General features: G+C 38.2%; 3 protein-coding genes across 12 annotated transcripts; 2 read left to right on the plus strand and 1 right to left on the minus strand.

Moving 5' to 3' along the window:
- Window positions 1–48: 48 nt before the first annotated feature.
- On the minus strand, window positions 49–9,598 carry dclre1c (DNA cross-link repair 1C, PSO2 homolog (S. cerevisiae)). Its single transcript, XM_046873238.1, has 14 exons — window positions 9,439–9,598; window positions 9,257–9,308; window positions 7,901–7,985; window positions 7,728–7,787; window positions 7,276–7,331; window positions 6,036–6,137; window positions 5,362–5,434; window positions 3,841–3,981; window positions 3,642–3,743; window positions 3,426–3,562; window positions 2,559–2,613; window positions 2,386–2,474; window positions 2,197–2,291; window positions 49–1,689 (listed from the first exon to the last, which is right to left on the minus strand). The coding sequence occupies exons 1-14, from the start codon at window positions 9,596–9,598 to the stop codon at window positions 899–901; spliced, it is 1,998 nt and encodes a 665-aa protein (XP_046729194.1). The 3' UTR covers window positions 49–898.
- Window positions 9,467–13,057, plus strand: meig1 (meiosis/spermiogenesis associated 1). Of its 8 annotated transcripts, none has more exons than XM_046873240.1 (3): window positions 9,467–9,743; window positions 11,730–11,887; window positions 12,828–13,057. In XM_046873240.1, the coding sequence occupies exons 1-3, from the start codon at window positions 9,695–9,697 to the stop codon at window positions 12,954–12,956; spliced, it is 336 nt and encodes a 111-aa protein (XP_046729196.1). In that variant the 5' UTR covers window positions 9,467–9,694; the 3' UTR covers window positions 12,957–13,057. The 8 variants fall into 8 exon arrangements, with proteins under 8 accessions (XP_046729196.1, XP_046729197.1, XP_046729204.1 ...); XM_046873241.1 differs by having other exon boundaries at window positions 9,469–9,743; window positions 11,733–11,887; XM_046873248.1 differs by lacking the exon at window positions 9,467–9,743 and adding an exon at window positions 10,398–10,529 and having other exon boundaries at window positions 11,733–11,887.
- A 912-nt stretch (window positions 13,058–13,969) lies between these two features.
- Window positions 13,970–25,603, plus strand: tmem243b (transmembrane protein 243, mitochondrial b). 3 transcript variants are annotated; one of them, XM_046874413.1, is made up of 6 exons: window positions 13,970–14,123; window positions 19,491–19,586; window positions 21,225–21,423; window positions 24,037–24,087; window positions 24,171–24,275; window positions 24,927–25,603. In XM_046874413.1, exons 3-6 carry the CDS (start codon window positions 21,346–21,348, stop codon window positions 25,071–25,073), a joined length of 381 nt encoding a protein of 126 aa, XP_046730369.1. In that variant the 5' UTR covers window positions 13,970–14,123; window positions 19,491–19,586; window positions 21,225–21,345; the 3' UTR covers window positions 25,074–25,603. The 3 variants fall into 3 exon arrangements, with proteins under 3 accessions (XP_046730369.1, XP_046730368.1, XP_046730370.1); XM_046874412.1 differs by having other exon boundaries at window positions 21,251–21,423; XM_046874414.1 differs by lacking the exon at window positions 19,491–19,586 and having other exon boundaries at window positions 14,005–14,123; window positions 21,251–21,423.
- The last annotated feature ends 287 nt before the right edge of the window (window positions 25,604–25,890 follow it).

The raw sequence follows: 25,890 nt of genomic DNA on the forward strand, positions 1-25,890 counted from the left end.
CATCCTGCAGCTTAAAAGAATTCATAGAGGCTTCATATAACAGCTGACGCAGGGAAACGATAATGTGTCTTTATTTAAAACAAAAACAATAAACAAGAAGGTTTTTACATGGAGGATAAATGAAATCAATATACATGGTTATTAAATTATGAACTAAAATGACCCCTAATGTGCAACAGGAAATTTTGGTTAATATGTGAGGTGAGGCGGTTGTAGAATAAATACGAACAGGCAAAAACAGCATTATTATTGTAAGAAATACTTTAAAAATAATTTTAGTACACAAAGTAATAACTTTGTGACACGGCATAAACCGGTGTGACTGTTAGCACCTGAAGTTATTTTCCAGTGACTTTTATTAGGTAATAAAATAGCACTCATCATCCACCCTTTTCTTCCCTCTTGAAGTTAATATACCTAAATTGCTCCCAATGGATTTTCTCAGTGCAAAGACTGTTACAAAGTGCTGACACTGGAGACTCCTTCCAGGATTGTTATATGAATAAACGTTTCCTTTCTCATACCAAATACTTCTTCATATTCCGTAGATCGCTGTACAACACCTTTCACTAAGTGTTAATCTAGAAATGACAGTATTGGAATGTATGGGTATATATAAAACTGCTGTCGAATTACTGTTACAAAAAAATTCATCTTTCGACCAATCAGAATCGAGAATTCAACAGCACTGCTCTATAAAAAAGTCACCACTGACATTTAATTAATTACATTTTTCCTGAGCAACTTTTTACTCCCTACTTGTGGAGATCTTTCTCTTCATTAATTATAAAATATGGCATTTCGGTAGAACCACACTTCTTTTGAAATGGTCAGTTCATATACTCTTCTTTTTATCAAAACATTTGAGAAGTGAAATTGTTGATTAGGCTGAACCCCGCTATTGATTTTCGGTGGTCATGTCCTCTCCAGCAGCCAACTTCTTGTACAGCTTGTTTAGCTCCTCAGGCTGTGGAATCTTGGAACCTGGAGTCATTGGCAGATCAAAATCAGACGACACCTGCGAATCTGAAACTGGTTCTTTCTGCTCTCTGGCATTGCATTGGTTCTGGCCAGTTAAAGCTGGTTGCGTTTTAACCGGCGAGTGAAAACAGTTACCTGTATACGTGGTGGAATGTTGTACAGGTTCTGTGTCGGGTTGGCTGAGGCTCTCTAAAGCAGCCTCTGATACATATGTGGACTGAGAGGATGTCACATGGCCTGACTCTGATTCGTTGTCATCACTGAAGAGCTCAGGGGACTGCGATGTCTGATTAGTAGACATAGTCTGGCTGTTCTGACTGTTCTCCAGCTCACAGCTGTCATCAGTCACAACCGGCTCTGCTGTGAAGAATGTACTCCAGCTGGGCGGAGTCGGCTTTAAAGGGGGTGGGGACATACCTAAGCAGGATGGAGTGTGCGTGGCATCCCCAGATGCCTTACTTGCAGGAAGTTCCTCCTCCTCCTCTTCCACTTCATCATCATCATCATCATCATCATCGTTGGACTCTGTGCAGTCCATGTAGTTGGATGTCTGTACTAGAGCCTGCTGCTGTGGTACAATTTCTGTTTCTATGACTTCAAGATCTGATTTTTCCAGGCTGTGATGCTCTTTTTCCTCATTGACAGCAAGCTTCTTTCTCAATGGTGCAACAGCGAGTTCCTCAAACAGCTCATCATCGCTGTCGGCGCCTGGGACACAATAGAACTTTTATCCACTGGCTATGTAGTAAGAGTGTAAGGACACGATTTAAAGTGATCCACAATATTGACTTCCTGACTTCGATTCTTTTTATGTTTTTTTTTTTTTATACTGTTATCTTGTAACCTTAAACATACAGCGATCAGGCATAACATTATGACCACCTGCCTAATATTGTGTTGTTTTTGGACTTCGTCAAACTCGCTCAAGTTCTTACACTTGCCCATTTTACTGATTCTAACACATCAATTTTGAGGACAAAATGTTCACTTCCTGCCTGATATATCCCACTGACTACCGGGTGCCATGATGAAGAGAGAATCAGTGTTATTCACTTCACCAGTCATAATGTTATGCCTGATCTGTGTATAATGCCTGTTGGGTTTTGCCATTTAGATCTCAAAGGCCTTCCATAAAAGTACATAGTATTTGAATTCCAACAAAATATGGGGAAGAACATAAAAACGACTGTTTAGGTGTATAATGTACTGTTATACCCTGTGATGTGGACTTTGCTCTGGCTCGTTTTATCTTCCCAAGAGGCTTATAGATGACAGCCATTCCTGAATTTTTTCTACGCATAATATTCAGTCTGGAGGAAAAAAGAAAAGAAACAGCATGTAGAACAGCTGGATCAGGCAAGCAATCTTAATTTATTCATACATGACATGCGTATGAGGGCTTACAGCTCCATCACTTCCTCTACGGTTCGGCCCATCGGAACCACGTTAGGGTAAATATGGACAGGATTGATGTATGACAGGAAATCCTTGATCTGATTATAGAAGGATGGATGTACATACACTGACAGGGTGTAATTATTGCAAATATAATGTCTAATCATTTTGGTCTTTCTTACCTCGGAGTATGAAGAATGAAAGGAGAAACAAGCCCTGTAGGAGCTTCCACCCATCCTAAAAGAAAACGCAGGAAGGTGTTTATGCATCTTTAACCATCGGTGATGATTGATTTGAAGCCTAGCTTCAGCATGAGAGTCAAACAGACTCCCCCCAGTTCCATTCAAACACTAAATAAATGTTTGTTATTAATTTAAGGGTTGGACTTCCTGTAAAATCAACCAATGTACCCTTTCCCTTCATGATGTACTTGGATGTATTCTGAATGTTGTTCCTTCTTCAGCTTTTAAACTGAAACAGTCTTGTAAAGTATTTAGATCTTAACCACACCATAGTGCACAAGTTTACACTCCATGTTTTCCAATTAAAATACAAAATCTGCATGAATCATGATACACATAAGACAAAAAAACAAAAAAAACAACCGAATAACCTTCTGAACAGATGTTTTGTGATTAATGTCCAGACATAATATGAAGAAAGCCGTGCATGATGTTTCATTAAGACCTTCAATTTGTTGTGGGGTGTACAAATTTATGCATCTGCAACCATACACACATGGTATGGCATCTTATTAAGCAGATCTGAGAGGGGTTTTATATATATAATGTATACAGTATGTACTATACAGTATATACTATATGGACAAAAGTATTGGGACACCAAGTTACTAACACTCTTGTGACTGATTGAGCAAAATCTCCACAAGCACACTCCAAAGTCTAGTGGAACATCTTCCCAGAAGAATATATGGTTTTATAACTGCAACTAGGGACTGAATATGGAATGGGAGGTGCAAGCACATAGGAATGCTCTGGTGACCACAAAAAGTTTGTCCATACAGCTTATATAGATGAGGGGTATTGTACTTGACGATGACGTTGGTCTTCCTGGTCCTTTCTCCAAACCACATAGTGGAAGGTTTGATGCTGATAATGCGCAGCGGTGTACCATCCAGAGCTAAAGACCCACACGGCAATCTGTTTGCCCTGAACAACTCATCGTCCTGTCACAAACAGAAAATAAGTCTATTGAAAGATCAGCTGCACATGATTGGTGCACATTAGCAGTACAGGAAGTGTTACCTTGGGGTGCCTGCAGGCATGGATCTGTGTTGCTCTGTTACTGGTTACATGATCCAGAATTTCTGGCATTTGTCTGTACATGTTTAAGCTGTTCACGTGGACCTACATCAAAACCCAAGATCCAAATAATGATTTAAACAATATAGACATTACTAAATCTTTTTGCCACATACCTTCGATTTTTTTCCCTTCTTAGTACCTGCAAATTAAATTCTTGTCCCAGGTTGGTGAAGAGGTATTCATACCCGTATGCTGCTTTGCAGTTTAACCAGACCACATGGTATGGACTCAGACAAATCCAGTCTTGAACCAGCTTCCTAATACCATTTAGGCAAGCCTCCTAAAGTCACAACAACAGTCACATTACATTCAGTACATATATTAAACCAGTTTTTATTAATAACACGTGTAAAAGTCTGTACTCCCATTAGGAACTTTTATAGAAGCAAAATGTTTAGTCTGGTGTTAAGATTTTACAGACGCTCTCTTAATTACATTATACAACAGCACTTTTAAATATCAGATTATTCAGTTGTTGACTATTATCATTTAACTTAAATTATTTCAGAAAAAAGCTGCTTATAGCTATTATAATGTTAATGATTGCCGGAAATAACCACGTTTTATTGACATTTAGTCTCACTGTAAACGGATAACGAATATGACGATGCTAAAAAAAACAAAAATTGTAATCACTGTTAAATAGGTATAAGAGGAGATAAACACTTCCCAAACAGCTTGTTGATAATTACTTTATAGATCCTCTTAGTTACTTATATTCACAAGAGGTCGACCGATTTTACTGATACCAATAGCTAGGTTGGATCGTACTTGCAGTAATTGATTAATCAACCGTTAATATGCTAAATTAAATAAATATATATTATATATATATATATATATATATATATATATATTAATTATACTGAAATATTGAGGAAAATAAAAGACTTGCATTCAAACTAAAACAAAAAGCAACATTCCAAATGAATAAAAACAATTACATCCAAAATGAATTTAAAAAAAAGGCACTTAGTGTCAGTAACTCACCTCTAGAGGCCGCTCGTATTATATAGCGCAACCTGGAAAAACTATCGGTATGTATTTTTGCCAATAGCCAATAGTTTCAGTAATCAACTATTGTTGTCGATTAATCGGCAAAACCGATTAATCGGTTTACATCTAATATTCATGCATCCTATTTTTCCAGGTTTTTATGGGTGGACACCATGCTGGTGTACATATGTAATGTATTTTTGTTTGTTTTATTTTGTTTTATTTTAAGATTATTAGGATTATATTAAAGGTTTTAAACTGGCATTTTATTTTTATTCTATCACACCCTCATCACTTTGGTACCACTGAATGCAGATGGTATTCAAAGACATTTAACCTTCTGCTATAGTATCTCATAGGGATGATGGTCTTTCCTTTGGTTTTAGCTTCTTATTTCTTTTTTATATAAATATATATTTTTATTTAGTTACACATACTTTATCTCCAGAACAGTCGAATTTTCAAAGAACCATCATTTATTAGATTTTGAAACAAAGAGCGTAATTATTGGTTCATATTTCAGTTCATTTTCATCTGATTCAAAAAAAGATAAAGATGTAGATAAATTGTAATTAATATGTTTTAGATGTTGTATTGTTCAGAAAACCAAACTTTTGCTTTCAACAGCATAAGTGTAATATATGGCCAGTTCAGAAATACTCACCCTACTTGGGATCTGATAAAACCTGGGGTCGTAGAATGTGCTGTCCAAATACACACTTTGAATGTCTTTTACTCTAAAACAAAAAGTTTGGAGCAAACAAATACTGTAAAAAAAAAAAACTTTATAGATAAGATTCAGCATCAAAAAGAACCAAGCTGCAACACACAAACTGTGCTGTACAACATATCACAGTGAAAACAAAAACCTTTATTTTACTGCTTTACATTTAACCCACACTATATTTACAAAAGTTTGTAAACACCTGACTATTAGAATTTATTTACAAATTCAGGGACTTGAAATAACAACCTTCTGCTCACCCTAAACCATTAACCACTGAAACACTACATCTTTTTAACCCTGTGGTTCTTCTTTGCATCAGAAGTGAATGTTATTCTACATTTTACTGCATTTTTTTCCTCTTCACTTCCATCAGTGTGGTGCAATCAAGTCACCCTGAAATGCCGTCACGTCCTAATCACTTATACACTTTCACAGAGAGAAAAAAGAATTGCCTAGAAGCCCATGCATTAGCAATTATTTCCAGAATTTTTTCCTGGAGCTATCTGGCTCAGAAATCATATATAGTTATGCTATAAACCTGCTTATGACTGAGCAACATAGCATTAGGAGGTGAAAATGAGTCACGCCAAACTATACCCAATGCTACACACCTGTTTCCAGAGTGCAAGTGCTCCATCCTCGCTGCATCTCCAGCAGCCAGGCGGAAATCCCCCGTGTACAGCACGGTGCCCTGAGCCCCCTCAAAGAGAAACCTGCAGGAAGACACCGGCAAATATACGCAATTACATTCAATCTGTACACTGACAATACTCGTTAGTCTATGATAAGATGCACCAGGAGAAGTGAAAGGAGTGATACAGTACAATTAATCAGATCACAATCAAAACGTGGGTATATACTGTAAGGTTCTTAGCAATGAAAGGGAGAATATGCAAATGAGCATAAATTAAGATGTTGAGGTTTTCGTTGGGAGTGAGGCGAGGTGAGGGAGGCGAGATTAAGATGGTTTGGACATGGGGTATATCAGTAGAAGAATGCTGAGGATGGAGTCGCCAGGAAGGAGGAAAAAAGGAAGGTCAAGGAGGAGGTTTATGGATGTGATGAGGGAAGACATGCAGGTAGTTGGTGTGAAAGAGGCAGATGTAGAGGACAGGGGGGCATGGAGACGGATGATCCGCTGTGGCGACCCCTAATGGGAGCAGCCGAAAGAAGAAGAAGAAGGACAAAGTGACCTTATTATAGAGATTTCTGTAAATTTTTATTTTTTATATAAAAAATGAAATATCACGTGTGTAAAAGTATTCAAACCCTTTACTCGGTACTAAGTTAAAACACCTTTGGCACCATTTACAACATCGAGTCTTTCTGGGTATGACACAACAAGCTTTGCACACCTGGATCTGCCATTCTTCTATGCGAATCCTCTCAAACCGGGTCATGTTAGATGAGGAATTTCAGTTCTCTCCAAAAATGTTTAACACTGACACGTTACTTTTTATCATTTTATTTTATTTTATTTTTGTACTTTAAAAACAAAACAAAAAAACAAAACATAATTACAGATGTGGAATGACTGCAAAAGACATTATTCCTGGTTATCACTTACAGCAGATAAAGCAGCTATGAACAGTCATAACCCTCACCAGCCGCTTTTTCCCCTTTCTCTTAAATTTAATAGCTAGTCTGCCATTACATCATCTTGTCTGTAGTGTTACTATAGAAACTATAATGTATTTGAACAAGCACATAATTATAAACCTGTGATTAACCTTGCAGTCGTTAGGATTTGATGTTGGAGATCAAAAAGTTTCGACACCTTCGAATATCTCAGAATTGTAACAGCGCCGTTATATAAACATATTTATATTTAATAAAAAAAAAAAAGCTTACATGACCGATCCGGGGCAATGTCCAGCCGGCAACAACGTCACAACTATATCTTCCACCTGGGAATAAAGACAAGCTTACAGTTAACAAACCAGCAACATATTGACATCATAAGCAGTGTGACTGATATAAATTACACAATGATGTTTCCATAGAAACGTCCACAGAAATCCATAGAGAATGCAGTACAAAGTGGACTACATCCACAGGGCTTGGGATTTAACATACTATATTACATTTTCAACTGGATATTGTTCATCTTTGCATGCAGATATGAGGATACTAAAGCAAAATTTTTTTTTTTTTTTATGAAAATATAATCTTGAGTCTCATATCAAAATTAGTTGTTTAGAGTTTTTTCTTCCATCAAAAGCCTTTGTTGTCCAAATGTTCTTTGGGATGGTTAATTATTCATGATTATGTCAGTTGATAAGACAATAATTGTCAGTACTCGCCTCTCCTGTAACTTCATCAGTCAGTGAGATATGTGTCGGACTGTCCAATTCAAGAGCAACCTGGGGTAAGATATTTTTAGAAAGTAATCATATGTATGAGATGAGCACATGTAGATGAGCATATTTATACATTTCCTTAAAAAAAAAAAAAAAAACATTTTCATAGAACTTACAATGCGGCCTTCCCAGAAGTCATATTTTGGATTGTTGAGTAGGAGCTCCTTTGTGACAAACGAGCAGTACAACTTTACAGTTAGGCTAAAACAACAACATCAAGTTTGGTCATTGATTAAATAAAGAATAAAAGACAGAAGGGGGTTATGTTACATTAAAACAATCAGCAACTACTCTATGTGGTGTACATATAACAGTTAAGTGTTACTATCTGAATGCACATCAGACAGTTGCGATGTTCGTGGGCTTTTTTAAAATCCGTGTATAGGTATATTTAATGCTGTGGAACCTCCATGAGACAAGATACTTCCTGTTATCACTTATGTTATTGTAGCTACAGTCATTTCCTTATCAAGAGAGGCGTCTCTCAAAGAGGAGTGAAATTTAACCTTGGGAATCAGTAAGATCTAAAATCAATCCTCCATCAATCCATCAGTTATTCTATCTATCTATCTATCTATATATCTATCTATCTATCTAGATAAATATATATATATATATATATATATATATATATATATAGAGAGAGAGAGAGAGAGAGAGAGAGAGAGAGAGAGAGAGAGAGAGAGAGAGAGAGAGAGTGAGTGCGAGAGAGAGATAGATAGATAGATAGATAGATAGATAGATAGATAGATAGATAGATAGATAAACTAATTGATGGATGGAGGATTTTGGATCTATTAGATTTTTATATATATATATATATATATATATATATATATATATATATATGAACAAAAGTTTGTGGACACCTGACCATAATATTTGTATCTGCTTTTTGAACATGTTCCACATTTAGTCCCCATTTGCTGTTAGAATAACCTCTACTCTTCTGAGATGTTCCACTAGATTTCGGAGAGTTCTTGCGGAGGCCTGGGGTGCAGTCAGTGTTCTAATTCATCTCAAAGGGGTTCAGTAAAGTGATGTGAGGTCAGAGTTTAATTGCTGTCCACTCAAGATCTTCCCTTCCAACCCAAGTAAGCATATCTTCATGTTGCTGGCTTTGTGCACACACTGGAACAGGTTTGGGTTTTCTAGTTCAGATGAAAAATGTAATGCTACTGCATCCACAGACGTCCTATACAAACGTGTGTCTCTGAATTGTGGGAACAAGACAGGGTAAGAATAATCGCATATGGCTGGAAAAGTCAGGTGTCCCAATACTTTTATCCATATTAGAAAAACCCTAGTGAGTGATACAAAACACTGACACTGGAGACTCCTTCGTTAAAGTTCAATAAACAGCTGTATAGAAAGCGTATGGATACAGATGATTAAATACTCCTCTGTGTTGGACGATAATCAAAACTAGTGTCAGTACTGCTGTTTAATTTGTGCAGTCCAGTGTTTCTTACCTAAACTTTAGTTTTCTTTTCAGTAAAGGTCCTTTCAGTCCTTTCATATGATCTGCAAAAACAATAACAGGTAAAGGCTCTGATTACACATACAGATATCTCAGACCCCCAAGCCCAAACAAAACATAAGCCTTCAATACAAGCCTTTTAATAAGATATTAATGATATACATGAGAGATCACCTTTATGGCAGTGAGACAGAAAATAGGCTCTGGCATGTAAATTGTCTTTGTCGAATCTGTCGATGGAAATGGTTGGATATTCCTTCATTCTTCCAGGGAAGGAACTCATCCTGACTTCTTTACACCAATGCGAGCTTAGATATACTTCAAACCTACACATTCATATACACGTTTCATCTGAGTAATACTGAAAATGAGACTCTGGCTTTCCTAAAACATCTCCATCATACATTTACTCTAATCTGAGTTCAAACTCATGAAACACCAACACACGCTATACCAGGAAGCCATTTACGGGTTGCCAGGTCTGTATAAATCACCCAAACTCCACCTCTCTCTCATCTCATCCCCATACACTAATTTTAAACTTGAACTCTATGCCTATAAGGGCGATATGATTATGAAAGATGTATATAATTAAAAATATACAAGTTATTTAATAACTCTTTCTATTGTTTATATATATATATATATATATATATATATATATATATATATATATATATATATATGTATAGGTGGTAGCTCAGTGGCATTGGACTTTGGATCAGAAGGTCACAAGTTCAAATCCCACCTCCCACGTGCTGCCACTGCTGGGCCCTTGAGCAAGGCCCTTAACCCTCAACTGCTCAGTTGTAAATCACTCTGAAAAATGGTGTCTGCCAAAAAATATATAAATATATATATATATCTTTTTTCTTTATGTTACAGCAGCTCTAAAAAGTTTGTTCAGGCTGCCTTTTAAAACACAGGTTCCAATTCTTAAACGTTTTATTTATTTTCATTTTTTTTTACTAATTACCTAATAATACACACATTTTTTTAATCATCTGTTTTAACACAGAAACAATGTAAGGCAGGTGTGTCTATTCTTTTCCACAAAGCAAGTTTATACCAAATTCTACCTGTTTAACTAACAATTTTTTTTTTCAATGACTATCATGTGTGGCTCTTGATTGGTTGGAACAAAAAAACCTGCACCCACACCCACAAGTGTTTCGGATAAAGGATTTTACAGTTTCCCAGTAACAAAATAGAAATGCATTTTATTCATTTACCTGCAAGGAAAAAATAAAAGAGAGGCTGGTGAGGTGAGAAAATGACTGTCGATAGTGGTAATAATGTAAATAACAGGAACTTTATGTTAAATGAAAATTGTTGTTTATTTACTTGTTTAAAATATTAATCACTGGCAAATCACTGTGGTACAAGAGAAATAAAGCACCTGATATTGATGTTTCGTAATAGAAGCCACATGATGTTGCTTTAACTATTTAGCCCTTTTTTCCAGTGCAGTTTTTAGTGAAATAGTGTAATATTTAAAATAAAGAATATTATTACAAGTAAATACAAAAAATAATAAATAAATAAGGACTAATAACAATAGATAGATAGATAGATAGATAGATAGATAGATAGATAGATAGATAGATAGATAGATAGAACTGTATAACTTAGTATATGATTTATAGGAGAAATGAAAAATACTCTATATACTGATCCTGTGTATAATATGAAGGATGAAAATATATTGAAGGTGGCAGACATGAGAGGAGTCATTTTTATGGCAGACAATAAATATTTTAATTATTTAATTCTAATTTGATCAAACAGCACCATGATTTCACAGCATGATTTCACAGCAAAACGCCAAACGCATATAAAAGAAATGCTTAGTCTTTACGGACTTGGCAACCTTATAGTACAGGAAGTTACAGCGCCATCTCGTGGTTAATAGGAAATATGACCCGGATAATTTTCTGAACCCAACATGAAAAAAGATTATAATTTTTCATGTTGGGTTCATAAAATTATCCATTGTGTAAAAATAGACAATGAATACGAAGAACAAATGCTGCATTAGTTTATTTTATTGAACAATATGTTTAAAAAAAAAAAACGAATGCAGCATTTGTTCTTCGCGTTCATTGTCTATTTTTATAAGAACAGTAAACCCCGGGTTTAGTTGCGGTCGGCCATCTAAATAAAAAGTCTTGAGCAACTTCCGGTTTCATCACCGTTGTTAAGGTAACCGTAAACAACAAGAGGTTCGGTTAAAAGTCAGTTTGAGATTTTATTGGAATATAGAGATCAACTATTTCACTGGGTAATTAAAAAATGTTTTTAAGTACAAATATATTATAAATATTATATTTTATAAGTAAGGAGTTAGATAACTAGATTTGTAATTTATCAGAAAACAAGAAACAGGGAAACAGGGAAGGAACCTTAATTATACTATGATGCTCTTCTTCTCTTCCTTTTTCTTCTTTATTTACTAATGAAATAAGTAGGAGAGATGGCCTGTGCAACCTTGATGAATGGCAATTCTCAACCCAAGTCTATGAGCAGAGCTCGGATGTGGACTGATGAAGTGGAGAATCTCTACAGGTTCCAGCAGGCAGGATACAGGGATGAGCTGGAGTACAGGCAAATTAAACAAGTGGAGGTAATAAAACTGTCACCTAAACTGCACCTTATCTTCCAGTTCTTCGTTCAGTAAACACTTTATCACGGTCTGGGTCATGGTGGATCTCGAGTCTGTCCTTAGAGCACTGGATGGGAGGCCTGAATGAGATCAGTTTACAAATTTGACATTGGGAATCAATCAAGACATCCATCTATTCAGTCAATCAATCAGTTAATCAACCATCCTATCTATCTATCTATCTATCTATCTGTCTGTCTGTCTGTCTGTCTGTCTGTCTGTCTGTCTGTCTGTCTGTCTGTCTGTCTGTCTGTCTGTCTGTCTGTCTATCATGTCCAGATGTTTGTCAAGCTATCTGTTTTTTTATCTTTCAATCTATTTATCTCTTTGGGCCAAAGTTTGTGGACACCTGACCATAATATTTGTATGTGCTTTTTTGAACATCCCGTTCCACATGTCGTCCCCATTTGCTGTTAGAATGATCTCCACTCTTCTGAGAAGATATTTTACTAGATTCCTAGAGTTCTTGTGGACATTTGTGCTCATTCAGGTACTGACTCAGGTCAGGTGAGGAGGCCTCGGGTGCAGTCAGGGTTCCAATTCTAGTGATTGAAATGTGTTCAGTGGGGTTGAGATCAGAGATTTATAGATTTATAGATCTGAAATCTGTCCTGAGAACACTGGGTGTGAGAACTGAATGAAACGAGACAGCAGTTCGAAGCAGGGCGCGCACGCATACACACACACACACACACACACACACACACACACACACACACACACACACACACGCATACACTTATACACTTTTCCCCCCAAAGGGACTTGTGTGTAATTTTCACCAGAGAGGAAACCAGAGAACACAAAGGAAAACCCACAAAGATCTCTAATTTCTCAAGTATTGTATTGTATTCTCAATCCTGTCATTACTTGCACTTAAATTGTGCTCTGTACTTTTCAGATTGAACGCTGGCCAATGTCAGGATACGTGAAGAAGCTTCAGCGACGAGACAACACCTTTTATTACTACAGCAAAAGGCGGGAGTGTGACGACAAAGAAGTGAACAAAGTCAAGATGTATGTGTACTGACATCATCAACCTTCTCTGGCACTTCTGTAGCTTAGTGATTTTTGATGATGTCAGCATTTCATTGTCAAATCAAATAAACCGATTTATAATCGACTAAATTGTGCAGCTTGGTATCAGTGTGTGTATTAAAAACCGCAATTTCTTTTATAATTTATCAGGACAACTGTTATCGTTATTATTGTTATTGTTGATGCATCTCATCCTTTTAGATTAACTGCTGTGTGTGAACAAGTGTGTGTTCATGGTGCTGTTATACAGGTTTTATTGTATCGTTATCATCATTATAAAAAAAATAATATAATATATATTTGTGTGATTTTGATATCGAAACCAACAAACAGAATAAAGTTAAGATCCTCTACTGTAGTCAGTTAATAACAGGTCGAGATAAAGCTGTGTTTTTGCCTCAGGCTCTTTTTCACACTCGTGACTCTCATACAAAAGATACATTTAAAAGATACAGATCAATTTTTTTTATGATGAAGTAAAACAAGGCTTTAAAAATAATACATTTGTGACAAATACATTAAAACAACTATCACAAATTTAGTTACAAAGTAAATGTAATTTGTACTTAAACACTTTGAAGTTTTCTCATTTGGGGACAATTTAACTTCACTACATTTCAAAGTCAAATATCTGACTTTTTACTCAACTACATTTTGTGAAATCAGGGTTTTGAACTTGTATTGATTGGCGCTTGGTGGTTTCTACTGATCACCAACATACAGTTCAGCATCAGTTCACCAGCAAAAAGAACATTTAGAGAGGAATAAATGATGGAAGAATCTTCATCAAATAAATCTATCTATCTATCTATCTATCTGTCTATCTATCTATCTATCTATCTATCTGTCTGTCTGTCTGTCTGTCTGTCTGTCTGTCTGTCTGTCTGTCTCTCTCTCTATCTATCTATCTATCTATCTATCTATCTATCTATCTATCTATCTATCTATCTATCTATCTATCTATCTATCTATCTATCTAGTTCATTCAACCTCGAAATTGTCTAGCTTTAAGACTACGTCATTTCCGGTTTCGTTTGTCTACTTCCGCTATAATAATAATGCTGCACTTTACCCTTAGGAATAGCGAGGCTTTCCGGTAGTCTGACTTTTTTATTCCGAAAAGCTGATTACATTTATGAAAAAGGATTTATTTGGCTGAGTAAGTCCGAGTTTAACACTTTCTCTTAAATATTTGCTTTTTAATTGTTCAGCTTAAACTTGTTAGGCTTTAATTTGCTTTAGCCTGTTATATCACGTTCTGTAGTTTCGATGTTTTTGGTTCTGTTTTTTCCCCACCCGCATTCAGTAAGTCCTGCCTCCTGCCTTACTATTGGCTGTATGTACATTCTAACACCCAGTTCTACGGCGCTACAGTGATTAATTTTGACCAATCACAGCCGAGGAGGCGGTTTTAAACGGAATACGGATGGGAAGAACAAAACCGTTATAGGTCAAGTCAAGTCAAGTCAAGTTTATTTGTATAGCGCTTTTCACAACAGACATTGTCTCAAAGCAGCTTTACACAAATCAACAGTGATGGTGAATGGTGTGCATTTGTCTCTGATGAGCAAGCCGTGGCGACTGTGGCAAGGAAAAACTCCCTTAGATGTTATGAGGAAGAAACCTTGAGAGGAACCAGACTCAAAAGGGGAACCCATCCTCATCTGGGTGACATCAAGAGTTTGATCATAAATCTTTCAACAATACAGAACACTGGAGAGTGAGAACTAACATGATTACTGGAGTAATTAAGATTATAAGTAATGTTCTTTCTGCAGTCTTAAACAGTCTATATGGTTAGTAGCTCCGAGTTTTATAAGCTCAGCATTTGTGATCACCACAGATCCAGCATCAGCTTCTCCATGCCAGAGCCTTTAAACACTCCAGGAGGTCCAATGTCAAAACTCCACACATGTAGCGGGATCCAAATGGCACTGGTACGTCTCTAGATGGTTCAGGATGTTTGTGAGTTCGGCATCTACTTCTTTAAAGGTCCGTAATCATCACGAGGTGGGAGGTGACTGGAGCTGGAGCAACCTCAGGATGCCTCGGGATGGGGAGAGAAAGAGAAGCAGTGGAGAGGAATTAGCGTAGCTGCTGTTCATGATATTAACAGCACAAGTTGATAATGTGCATGTGATCAGATGTTCTGGAGCACAAGGTTATGATGTGATGTGTGTTATGTGTAGGCTTTGCTAAAAGATACGTTTTAATCTACACTTAAATTGGGTGAGTGTGTCTGAGCCCCGAACACCGTCAGGAAGACTATTCCAGAGTTTAGGAGCTAAATGTGAAAATGCTCTACCACCTTTAGTGGACTTTGCTATTCTAGGAACTACTAGAAGCCCAGAGTTTTGAGATCTCAGGAGCGTGGCGGATTGTAGCGTGTTAAAAGACTGGATAGATACACGGAGCCAAACCATTTAGTGCTTTATAAGTGAGAAGTAATAGTTTGTAGTCTATTCGAAACTTAACAGGAAGCCAATGTAGGGACGATAAGATCGGGGTTATGTGATCATATTTTTTTGACCTTGTAAGAACTCTGGCTGCTGCATTCTGGACTAACTGAAGCTTGTTTATTAATGAAGCAGGACATCCACCTAGTAACGCATTACAGTAGTCTATTCTGGAGGTCATAAGCATGGACGAGCTTCTCTGCATCGGATATAGACAACATATTTCTTAGCTTAGAAATATTTCTAAGGTGAAAGAAGGCTGTTTTGTAACCTGATTGATGTGATTTTTGAAAGACAAGTCGCTGTCTAAAATAACACCCAGGTCTTTTACCGTTGAACTAGTGGTTACAGAACATCCGTCTAAATGCAGGTTGAGATGCTGGAGCATCTGTATACTAGTTTTTGGGCCGATGAGCAAAATCTCAGTCTTATCAGAATTTAAAAGTAGAAAGTTATGGGTCATCCAATCTCTTAGTTCCTTAACACACTCAGTCATCCGGGTTAATTGAGCTGTATCGCCTGGTTTAGATGAAATATATAGCTGAGTATCATCAGCATAACAATGGAAGCTAATTCCATGCCTTCTAATAATATTTCCTAACGGAAGCATGTATATTGTGAAGAGCAGGGGTCCTAGAACTGAACCTTGCGGCACGCCATAATTTACTTGCATTAGCCTGGATAGCTCTCCATTCAAATCTACGAAATGGTAACGATCGGACAGGTAGGATTTAAACCAGCTTAATGCCTGTCCCTGAATGCCGATGTAATTTTGTAAGCGATCTAGGAGGAGATCATGGTCTATAGTGTCGAATGCAGCACTAAGATCTAGTAAAACCAACAGCGAGATGAAGCCTTGGTCTGAAGCTAAAAACAGGTCATTAGTTATTTTAACTAGAGCAGTTTCTGTGCTATGATGGGGCCTAAAACCTGACTGAAATTCTTCAAAGATATTGTTCTCTTGCAGGTAGGAACATAACTGTGCAGCGACAATCTTTTCTAAAATCTTAGACATAAATGGGAGATTTGAAATTGGTCTGTAATTTGATAACGTGTTTGGATCCAGATTAGGTTTTTAATGAGGGGCTTAATAACTGCTAACTTGAGGGATTTAGGGACGTGACCTAAAGATAGTGAGGAGTTAATAATATTTAGAAGAGGCTCACCAGTTGTATATAACACTTCCTTCAGTAATTTAGTAGGAATTGGATCTAACTGACATGTTGTCGATTTAGCTTTGGCAATAACATTATACAGCTCTTCCTGTCCTATACATGTAAAACAGTGGAGTTGTGGAGTTGAAGGTAACACTGTCTCAGGAGATGCTGTAAGAGGTTGAACTGCCACAATTGTTTTTCTAATGTTATCTATTTTTTCAGTGAAGAAAATCATAAAGTCCTCACTACTAAACTGTGATGGAACACAATTTTCAGAGCCCTGATTTGTAGTTAGTTTAGCTACTGTACTGAAAAGGAACCTGGGATTGTTTTGTTGTTTTCTATAAGTTTGCTCAGGTGTTCAGCTCTAGCAGCTTTTAGCGCCGTCTGTAGCTGAGCATACTGTCTTTATACGCGATTCTAAATACCTCCAATTTAGTTTTCCTCCATTTTCTCTCCAGATTACGTGCTGTTCTCTTGAGGGCATGTGTATGACTATTATACCAAGATGCAGGTGCTTGGTCTCTAACCTTTTTAACCGGATAGGGCAACGGTGTCTAATGTGCTAGTGAGGATAAGGTCTATGTTCTTAGTTATCTCATCAAGATTAATAGTAGTTATGGGTTTAGTGAGAAATTGAGATAAATCAGGCAGGTTATTTACGAATCTGTCCTTAGTGGTTGGAACAATAGTCCTACCAAGTCGATAACGTGGTGCAACACGGCTAATCTGCTCTACCGGTAGTGTGTACAGTATGAGGTAATGGTCTGTGATGTCATCACTCTGAGGTAAAATATCTATATCAGTGACGTCTGCTCCGTGGGATATTATTAAGTCTAGTGTGTGGTTAAAGCGATGAGTTGGTCTGGTGACGTTTTGTTTAACCCCAAAAGAGTTTAATAAGTCAACAAATGATAATCCTAGAGCATCGTTTACATCATCTACATGAATATTAAAATCTCCTACAAGCAGCACTTTATCAAAATTGATCAAGAGATCTGATAGAAAACAAGCAAACTCTTGAAGAAAATCAGCGTAGGGTCCTGGGGGTCTGTACACGGTGACCAGAGCGAGTTTACTATGTATGTCCAAAAGTACAACTTTAAGAACGAGCACTTCAAATGATTTAAAGCTGAATCCTAACATCTGACTAACATTAAGAGAAGCAGTATAAATGGTTCCTACACCCCCACGACCAGTCTGACGGGCTCATGCTTATAAACATATCCTGACGGTGTCGACTGCTTAGACCCATATAATCACCTGGTTTAATCCAGGTCTCAGTGAGACAGAGTGCATCGAGATTATTCTCTGTGATCATCTCATTTATAATCAGTGCTTTGGGTGCAAGTGATCTAATGTTTAAAAGACCAAACTTTAAAACTTTTGGTGTTTGTTTATCTGGCATTTTCAGTTTTAACTTCAATGAGATTGTTTCTGGATCTTGTGTATTTACTTCTTGGTTTTGCTACACGAGGATAGATACGGTTTCTATAAACTGGGCTGTGTGTGAACTTGTAACTATTTGGTCTGTTGTATGCGTGTTCTCATTGTCGAAGATTTCCTGATGTCTTACCAGTCAGATGGTGTGAAGTATCCTAGAGATGTTATCTGATAGCACTGCTGCTCCAACTCTGCTGGGGTGCAGGCCATCAGGCGGAAGAACCTAGGACGCTCCCAGAAACAGTTCCAGTTATTAACAAAGAGAAGTTTATGTTCTCGACACCATGACTGTAACCATTCATTTAGAGCTAAAAGTCTACTAAACTTCTCAGCCCCTCGCTGGTAAGTGGGAAGAGGTCCTGACACTATGATCCTCGTTGTGGGTGATGTGCTGCGTACCGTCTCCACCAGGATCCTGAAATCCCTCTTTAATACCTCCGTTTGTCTCAGCCTGGTGTCGTTCGTTCCGGCATGAAGAACAACCGCTCCGAAGTTCTCCTTCAGGACCGCGGGTACCTGCGCAGCGACATCAAGAACACGAGCACCAGGAAAACAGCGAGTGTGCACCTTACCTTTAGCTCCGGTAGCGCGGACATGCCGGACGATGGAATCTCCGAGAATCACAGTGTCGCGTTCCGTCTCGCGGAGAGGGCGAAGCGGTTCTCGGTCGAGATCTCGAAGGCCTGTAGTGGTGGCGGGGGAGACGTCCTCGACCGGGGCTTTGCTTGTCTCTTCCGCTGCTGCCGCATCCAGGGTCCATGTTGCACCTTTGCGGAGTTGTAGGTGCGCTGGGTCTGGGCAGAGAAACACGCGGAGTTGAGGTGCTGGGAGCGTTAGGTTCAACCCGGAATTTACCTGGGACGAGTGCGCGTCCGCCGGGATGTTTCCAGCGCCGCTTTCCGCTCGCAGCCGGGCATGCTTTTCATGCAGCTCGCGAATCTGTTTCTCCAAAACCTCCATCTCCAACGCCACCGTTTGCAAATCGAACGAGTCCTCACCTGTGCTCAAAGTCAGACACACAGCCGGCATAGTGCTCATAATCACGAACAGATTTCGGATACACAAATAAGATAAAGTGAGAGAAGATATAGTGGTAGTCGAGTTTAACTGACTACAGGCACAAGTCAGGAAGACAAACAATTTAGGATTATTAAAAGAAAAACACAAACAAACGAATATAAACACGAATACAAACACGGAACTCGCGGCAAACAAGTCAAACACAGGAAACCTATATAAATGGCATTAGTTTTTTTTCGGAAACCTTTTTACAAATTGAAGAATAAATAAATCCAATGATGAATGATGAATATAATTTAATAATATGACTTGCCGCGTCAGAACAGATGAACTGTTTTATTCAATGAAAGAAATAAAACCACACCTTAAAGCAGAGGATATAAATAGGGTAATATGATAGAATGTGTAAATATGAATATTAAACTTGTTCTGATCTTTACTTTGCTGCAGGTTTTTTCTGCTGGAAAAAAAAACAACAACAATGTTTTTCACTTAAACATCAAACATTTAAATCCCAAATGAGAGAAATTTCTGTCTAATTTCCAGGTAAGTTCTTCATGTTAATAATGATTATTTGTTGCAGTAATATAAAAAGCCCATGTGTAATAGTGTGCTTTCACTCTTCCTAAGCACACTGTCTTTTATACATGACTTTTCACCCACTACAAGTCAAACAGGAACCATTTCAATTCTGCTGATTTCAGCTGATTATCAGCTGCTCACATGACATGCTGGAGTGGTTTTTATGATGCACTTCAGATCTGAGCCCTGGGGCCGAGCGGAGATCACAGCATCCTTCTTGTTTATTTATCATTCAGTAACCCTGTTTGTAATCGTGGAAATATTTCCTTGAGCATTCTCACTGCTCATGACAGTTCATAGAGGTATTTTCCTGTGCAAAGTAATTCAGAAGGAATTTTACATCGCAAACACAAAAGGCTGGACGATGATTTCAGTATGGTGATTTAATAAATTTACACTTTTCTAAAGATTGTCTTAATGTCAGTACCTCTGTTGATATTCGCTGTAAAAAAAAAGGAACTGCTTAAAATAATATTAAAAAAAAAAAAATCTTTCTAAGATTCTGACAGTTTTGATAGACCAGAAGCTCTGAGCTCATAGTGACACTTTTGTTAATTGGAAAAATGATCAATCATATCATGTGAATCTGAAGAATCTCTTCAGCTTTGCGCTCATGCAACCCGAGCTTTCCGAATTCGAAGATCTGCAATCGATAGTGAATTTTGTTTGTTCATCACACAGATTGTAACAGAAGCGACAACTTGCAGAATGTCATGGATTAGCTCCACCCCTCATTTTTACACTTGGCCCCGCCCCCTCACAATGTTTCATTTAAATGGCTTTGAATCGCTTTTTTTGGAAACATGGCCACAAATTTGTAAATGAAGTAAAGAGATGCACTTTTGAAACTTGCAATAAAAAATATATACTTTTTTAATGATGCACAATCCAATCTGTCATGATATTTAATTCTGAGGTTTCGCTAAAGAAAACACAACAAACCTGTTTAGAGATATGATCATGGCACCTGTTAGTGGGTGGATGTATATACATTTGGTCCCCAAAGTTGACGTGTTAGAAGCAGGAAAAACGGTCGAGTGTAAGTATTTTAATGAGTTTGACACATTGTGACGTCTAGACGTCTGGGTCAGAGCATCTCCAAAACTGCAGCTCTTGTGGGATGTTCCTGTTCTGCAGTGGTCAGTATTTATCAAAAGTGCTTCAGGGGAGGAACAGTGGTGAACCGGTGACAGGGTCATGGGGGCTGAGGCTCATTGATGCATGTGGGGAGCGAAGGCTGGTCCGTGTGGTCCGATCCAACAGACGAGCTCCTGTAGCTCAGATTGCTGAAGAATTAATGCTGGATGGGTCAGAACTGTTTTGGCAGAAAAAAGGGACCAACACAATATTAGACATGTGGTCATAATGTTCTGCCTGATCTGTGTATATGTTCAGTTTGAGGGGTGACTAAGTGGTTATCATGACGAGCGAAATAAAAAGCTTTTAATAAAAAAAGTCGTACAAATGTTTGGTATCGGAAAGTCGTTCTTCCATCAATTAACCATTGCAATCATGTGCACTTGCTGCGATATAAAAGGGGAAAAAAACCTTTGGATAGAAAACCCATACACCTATAACATGTCGGCTTCTACTGTTAAACAGATGTTAAATGGCTGATTGTTCCTCAGAGAGCTCAGCACTGAGGATGTGCGGCTGCCGAAGGAGCATGTAGTTCCTGCCTTCATTGGGGAGGAGAAAGAGAGAGAAGCTGGGAGAGAAGAACATGGAAGACTTCACAACACGGACTTATGGCACCAGTGGCCTGGACAACAGACCTCTGTTTGGGGAAACTTCAGCAAGGGTAGGACTCTTGTGTGTCTGTGACACGTCTCGAGTGTTCACGGTGTTTTTACACATTTCACCAGTGAGCTGCTGTGCTTTTCCACCACCAGTTCTGTTTATTTGTGAATAAACCTTAGGATATTGTTATTATATAATGACTCAAGACTCTATTTTGTCTTTAAGACTCTTCTGACTTTAAAGCACTTGGTATTAAATTTTTCCAAAGCATCAGACTGCAGTGTTTACCTGAGTTTTTTAACCTCTGTAGATTTTAAAATGTGCTCAGTATGACATCATTTAACTATTTATTTCCTTTTTTTTCTTTTGTTATATATCTGTACACCTGGGTATTTGTACTTGTATTTGGGTATTTATTTCTTTATCATTGTTTATTTAGTTTTAACCTCACTCCTGCTTTAAATACAACCCTCAGTGCTGGCATGTCATTGAAAAGTACACCAAAAAATCCCAATTTGTAGCTGCAGGATAATGCACACTTGTGTCATGAGTTTTTCCTGCTAGGATCTGGTGGTGTGACAGGCACATGATCAGGATTGATGCACTAGTTTACAAGGCTTAATGATAACAATCAGGATTGTTGTGTGGGTGTGAGGGTGTGTTTGGGGTGAGTAAGGTCAAATATTTTAATGATAGAATAGTCATTCTCTGCATAACATCATTTACTTTAATGTCATCAATTCTGCAAATGTTGTCCAAAATCTGGTCATATCATGGGAGATTCAGTGGCATGAAATTTTAGAACCTTAACCTAAGAATGGAAATGTTGTGTGATAATTTGATGATTACATGGCAACTTGAACCTACTGTATGTTTTTCTCTGCAGAATTTACATTCTGTCAGTGTGCTCATGGAGTGAATAGAAAGACATACAGTATAGTGTAACTTTTATTTATATATATACAGTGTGTGTGTGTGTGTGTGTGTGTGTGTGTGTGTGTGTGTATATATATATATATATATATATATATATATATATATATATATATATATATATATATACATATATATGTGTATATATACACATATATATGTATATATGTATGTATATATATACATATATATGTGTATATATACCTTCTTCTTTCGCTGCTCCCATTAGAGGTCGCCACAGCAGAACATCAGTCTCCATACTAGTCCTCTACATCTGCCTCCTTCAAACCAACTACCTGCATGTCCTCCTCACCACATCCATAAACCTCCTTCTTTCTCTAATAAACTAATTTCTAATCCTGTCCATCGTCGTCACTCCCAACGAAAACCTCAACATCTTCAGCTCTGCTACCTCCAGCTCCACCTCCTGTCTTTTACTCAATGCCACTGTCTCTAAACCATACAACATCTCAGGTCTCACCACAGTCCTATAAACTTTCCCTTTCACTCTCACAGATACTCTTCTATCACAAATCACTCCTGCTATCACTCTTCTCCACTCACTCCACCCTGCCTGCACGCTTTTCTTCACTTCTCTAACACACTCTCCATTACTTTGCACTGTTGACCCCAGGTACCTGAACTCCTCCACCTTCTCTCCCTGCAACCGCACCACTCCACTGCCCTCCCTCTCATTCACACACATGTACTCTGTCTTACTCCTACTGACTTTCATTCCCCTTCTCTCCAGTGTGTACCTCCACCTTTTCAGGCTCTTCTCAACCTGCTCCCTACTCTCACCACAAATCACAATATTATCCGCAAACATCATAGTCAATGAAGACTCCTGTCTGACCTCGTCTGTCAACCTGTCCATCACCACTGCAAACAGGAAAGGGCTCAGAGCTGATCCTTGTTGCAGTCCCACCTTTCACCTCGAACCAGTCTGTCGTTCCTACTGCACACTTCACTGCTGTCACTTTGTCCTTATTCATGTCCTGCAGCACCCTCACATACCTCTCTGACACAACTGACTTCCTCATACAATACCACAACTCCTCATCACCTCTGTTCCCTTCACCAACATGGCCATTGAAATCTGCCCCAATCACCAATCTTTCTTTCCTAGGTACACCTTCCACCACCTCATCTAACTCACTCCAGAATTTTTCCTTCTTCTTCATCTCACAGCCCACTTGTGGAGCATCAGCACTAATGACATTTATCATCACCTCTTCAACTTCCAGCTTCATGTTCATCACTCTATCAGAAACTCTCTTCACCTCCACTACACTCTTACTGTACTTTTTCTTCAGGATCACATCCACACCATGAAAGAACAGTTTAAACCCACCTCCAATGTTCCTAGCCTCACTCCCTTTCCACTTGGTCTCCTGAACTCAAGTCTACCTTTCTCCTCTCCATCATATCAGCTAACTCTCTCCCTTTACCAGTCATAGTACCAACATTTAAAGTACCAACCCTGACCTCTACTCTCCTCCACTTCTCCTTTCCCTGCTGTCTCTGTAGACGTCTCCCTATTCTCCTTCTCCTCCTTCGGCCAACAGTAGCCCAATTTCCAACCCTGTTGGCTAATGAAACCCGATCCGGTATGAAATTCTGATTCGTGATCCACATATTTGATTTGGCACATATTTTATGCAGATGGTGTGTGAGTGTTGAGTAAAAATTAAAACTGATTGACGGCTCACATTTCCCTCCATCTCTGTTTGCTTTTCAGGATCGGATCATCAATATAGTAATGGGTGGACTTGCGTCTCTACTAGTAATAGTAAGTTGTGCTGAATTTAACTTAATAGTTTGTATTTGAAAGGATTTTGAGTCCTAAAGGTTTTTTCTTTTCTTTTCACTCAGGTGACCATTATCAGCGCCTTCGTCTTCCCCATGCAGCCTCCAAAGCCATTGAACATCTTCTTTGCTGTGTGTATCCTGCTGATGTGCATCTCAGTGCTCATTCTGGTAGGTGAACACCACCATATAGAACGTTATGATAAAAACATAAACACACCTGTTATTAATGCAGTTATCCAATCAGCCAATCAGGAAACAGCAGCAAATCAATGCAAATAAGGATGTTATAATTTTTTAACACAGATCGTGCCGAAGTTACGATGGTTTGACTTTTTTGATCTTACGAACTGGTAAATGGAACATATACTCAGGGTACTCTTTACCAAGTCATGTGGCAGCTAATACGAGTGAAGAGATTCCGTTAATGTTTACGAGAAACACCAGAATCAGGAAATGAGTGTGATCTCTGGGCCTCTGTGGCACGGCTGTTGGTGTCAGATAACCAGCTTTGAAACTGCTGATGATCTGAGATTTTCTCACACATCCGTCTCTAGAGTTCACACTCGCAGCCTTATGCAAGAAACATCTGTCGGTTTTGTCTGTGTCAAATAAGATTGGCCAGGCATGTTTAAGCTGACAAACATAATATCAAGGATATCTTAAAAAAAAAAAAAAAAAAAAAAAAAAAAGACTGTTGAGGACTGTCTAAAACAGCAGGAGGGGACATCAGGTAGGACTTCTGCTGCTCAGGAATCTGAGGTCTAATAACATGTATATTCAAGATGCTTGAAACATGCCCTGGTTGTCTCTTTCTGTCAGATCTTCTGGTACAGACAGGGAGACTTGGAGCCTAAATTTCGCAACCTGATCTACTACATGCTGTTTTCAATCGTCCTGCTATGCATATGTGCCAACTTGTACTTCCACGACGTGGGAGGTGACAAAAAGGCCAACGCCTTATCATAGGGACACGAGGAAACCCTGCAACGGTGGAAGGAGACGCACGTCCACGTTTCCTTTCCTCCAACCTCATGCGGATGTCATCAGGGCTCAGTCTGCCTCCAAAGGCCTTTAAGCAGACCAAAAGTATTCTAGACATGAATATATGCGTATTGTGTAGCACGGCAGATGTGTATGCAGATGTTTGGCATCCCTGAGTGCTGTATATATTCCTGCATTGCTGTACATGCCAACGTGATTGCGAGACTGTTCCTGACTATAAGCCATGATTACGTATGCCGCAGAAAGCATTTATTTGTATATTACACGTACATTCTTAAATCAAGATCTCCTGCATTTCTGATGCAATCTTGAAGCTGAAGCACTTGCCATAACCGAGACGCAGCCAGAACCTGACAGAGGGAAAACGCTGTTTGGGTTTCTGCTCAAGGTTTCTGTGTCTCTGCACACTGTGTCATTTGATATGGCCAAGATTAATGATTAATATTTAATTTCTAATGTAAATTTTATGTAAGAAATAAATCCAAATTCCCAAACATTGGTGTATTTGTATTTTCTTACTAGAGAAAAGTTGGGCAAGTTTTTCAATGGTAAAAGTGCAAAATATGGAGAACATATAATTATAGTATAATTAAATGGAAATAGTCAAATGAAAAAAATGCAGAATTAAATACATACTTGGACAATAAAAAAGGACCTCATTCAATTAATGCATGATTTTTTTTTTTTATGTTAAACTTTTACTCTCATTGAAAAATCCTCCCTCAGCGTGAGCTTTACACGCTCTCGCCATTCAGACAGTTAAATTCTCTAAACGTTTAGC

The sequence above is a fragment of the Silurus meridionalis genome, chromosome 18, assembly GCF_014805685.1.
Source record: "Silurus meridionalis isolate SWU-2019-XX chromosome 18, ASM1480568v1, whole genome shotgun sequence".
NCBI lineage: Eukaryota > Metazoa > Chordata > Actinopteri > Siluriformes > Siluridae > Silurus > Silurus meridionalis.

Excerpts from the sequence above, each read along its gene's own strand:
- dclre1c (XM_046873238.1), bottom strand. The coding sequence starts at position 9,598 with ATGTGTAGGTTTGAAGTATATCTAAGCTCGCATTGGTGTAAAGAAGTC. Across the intron at positions 7,332-7,727 it reads CTGATGAAGTTACAGGAGAG|GTGGAAGATATAGTTGTGAC; the intron begins GCGAGTACTGAC and ends CTTTATTCCCAG. Across the intron at positions 1,690-2,196 it reads AGCAAAGTCCACATCACAGG|GCGCCGACAGCGATGATGAG; the intron begins GTATAACAGTAC and ends ATTGTGTCCCAG.
- meig1 (XM_046873240.1), top strand. The coding sequence starts at position 9,695 with ATGAAACACCAACACACGCTATACCAGGAAGCCATTTACGGGTTGCCA. Across the intron at positions 9,744-11,729 it reads AGCCATTTACGGGTTGCCAG|TAGGAGAGATGGCCTGTGCA; the intron begins GTCTGTATAAAT and ends TAATGAAATAAG. Across the intron at positions 11,888-12,827 it reads GGCAAATTAAACAAGTGGAG|ATTGAACGCTGGCCAATGTC; the intron begins GTAATAAAACTG and ends TGTACTTTTCAG.
- tmem243b (XM_046874413.1), top strand. The coding sequence starts at position 21,346 with ATGGAAGACTTCACAACACGGACTTATGGCACCAGTGGCCTGGACAAC. Across the intron at positions 24,088-24,170 it reads TTGCGTCTCTACTAGTAATA|GTGACCATTATCAGCGCCTT; the intron begins GTAAGTTGTGCT and ends CTTTTCACTCAG. Across the intron at positions 24,276-24,926 it reads GCATCTCAGTGCTCATTCTG|ATCTTCTGGTACAGACAGGG; the intron begins GTAGGTGAACAC and ends TCTTTCTGTCAG.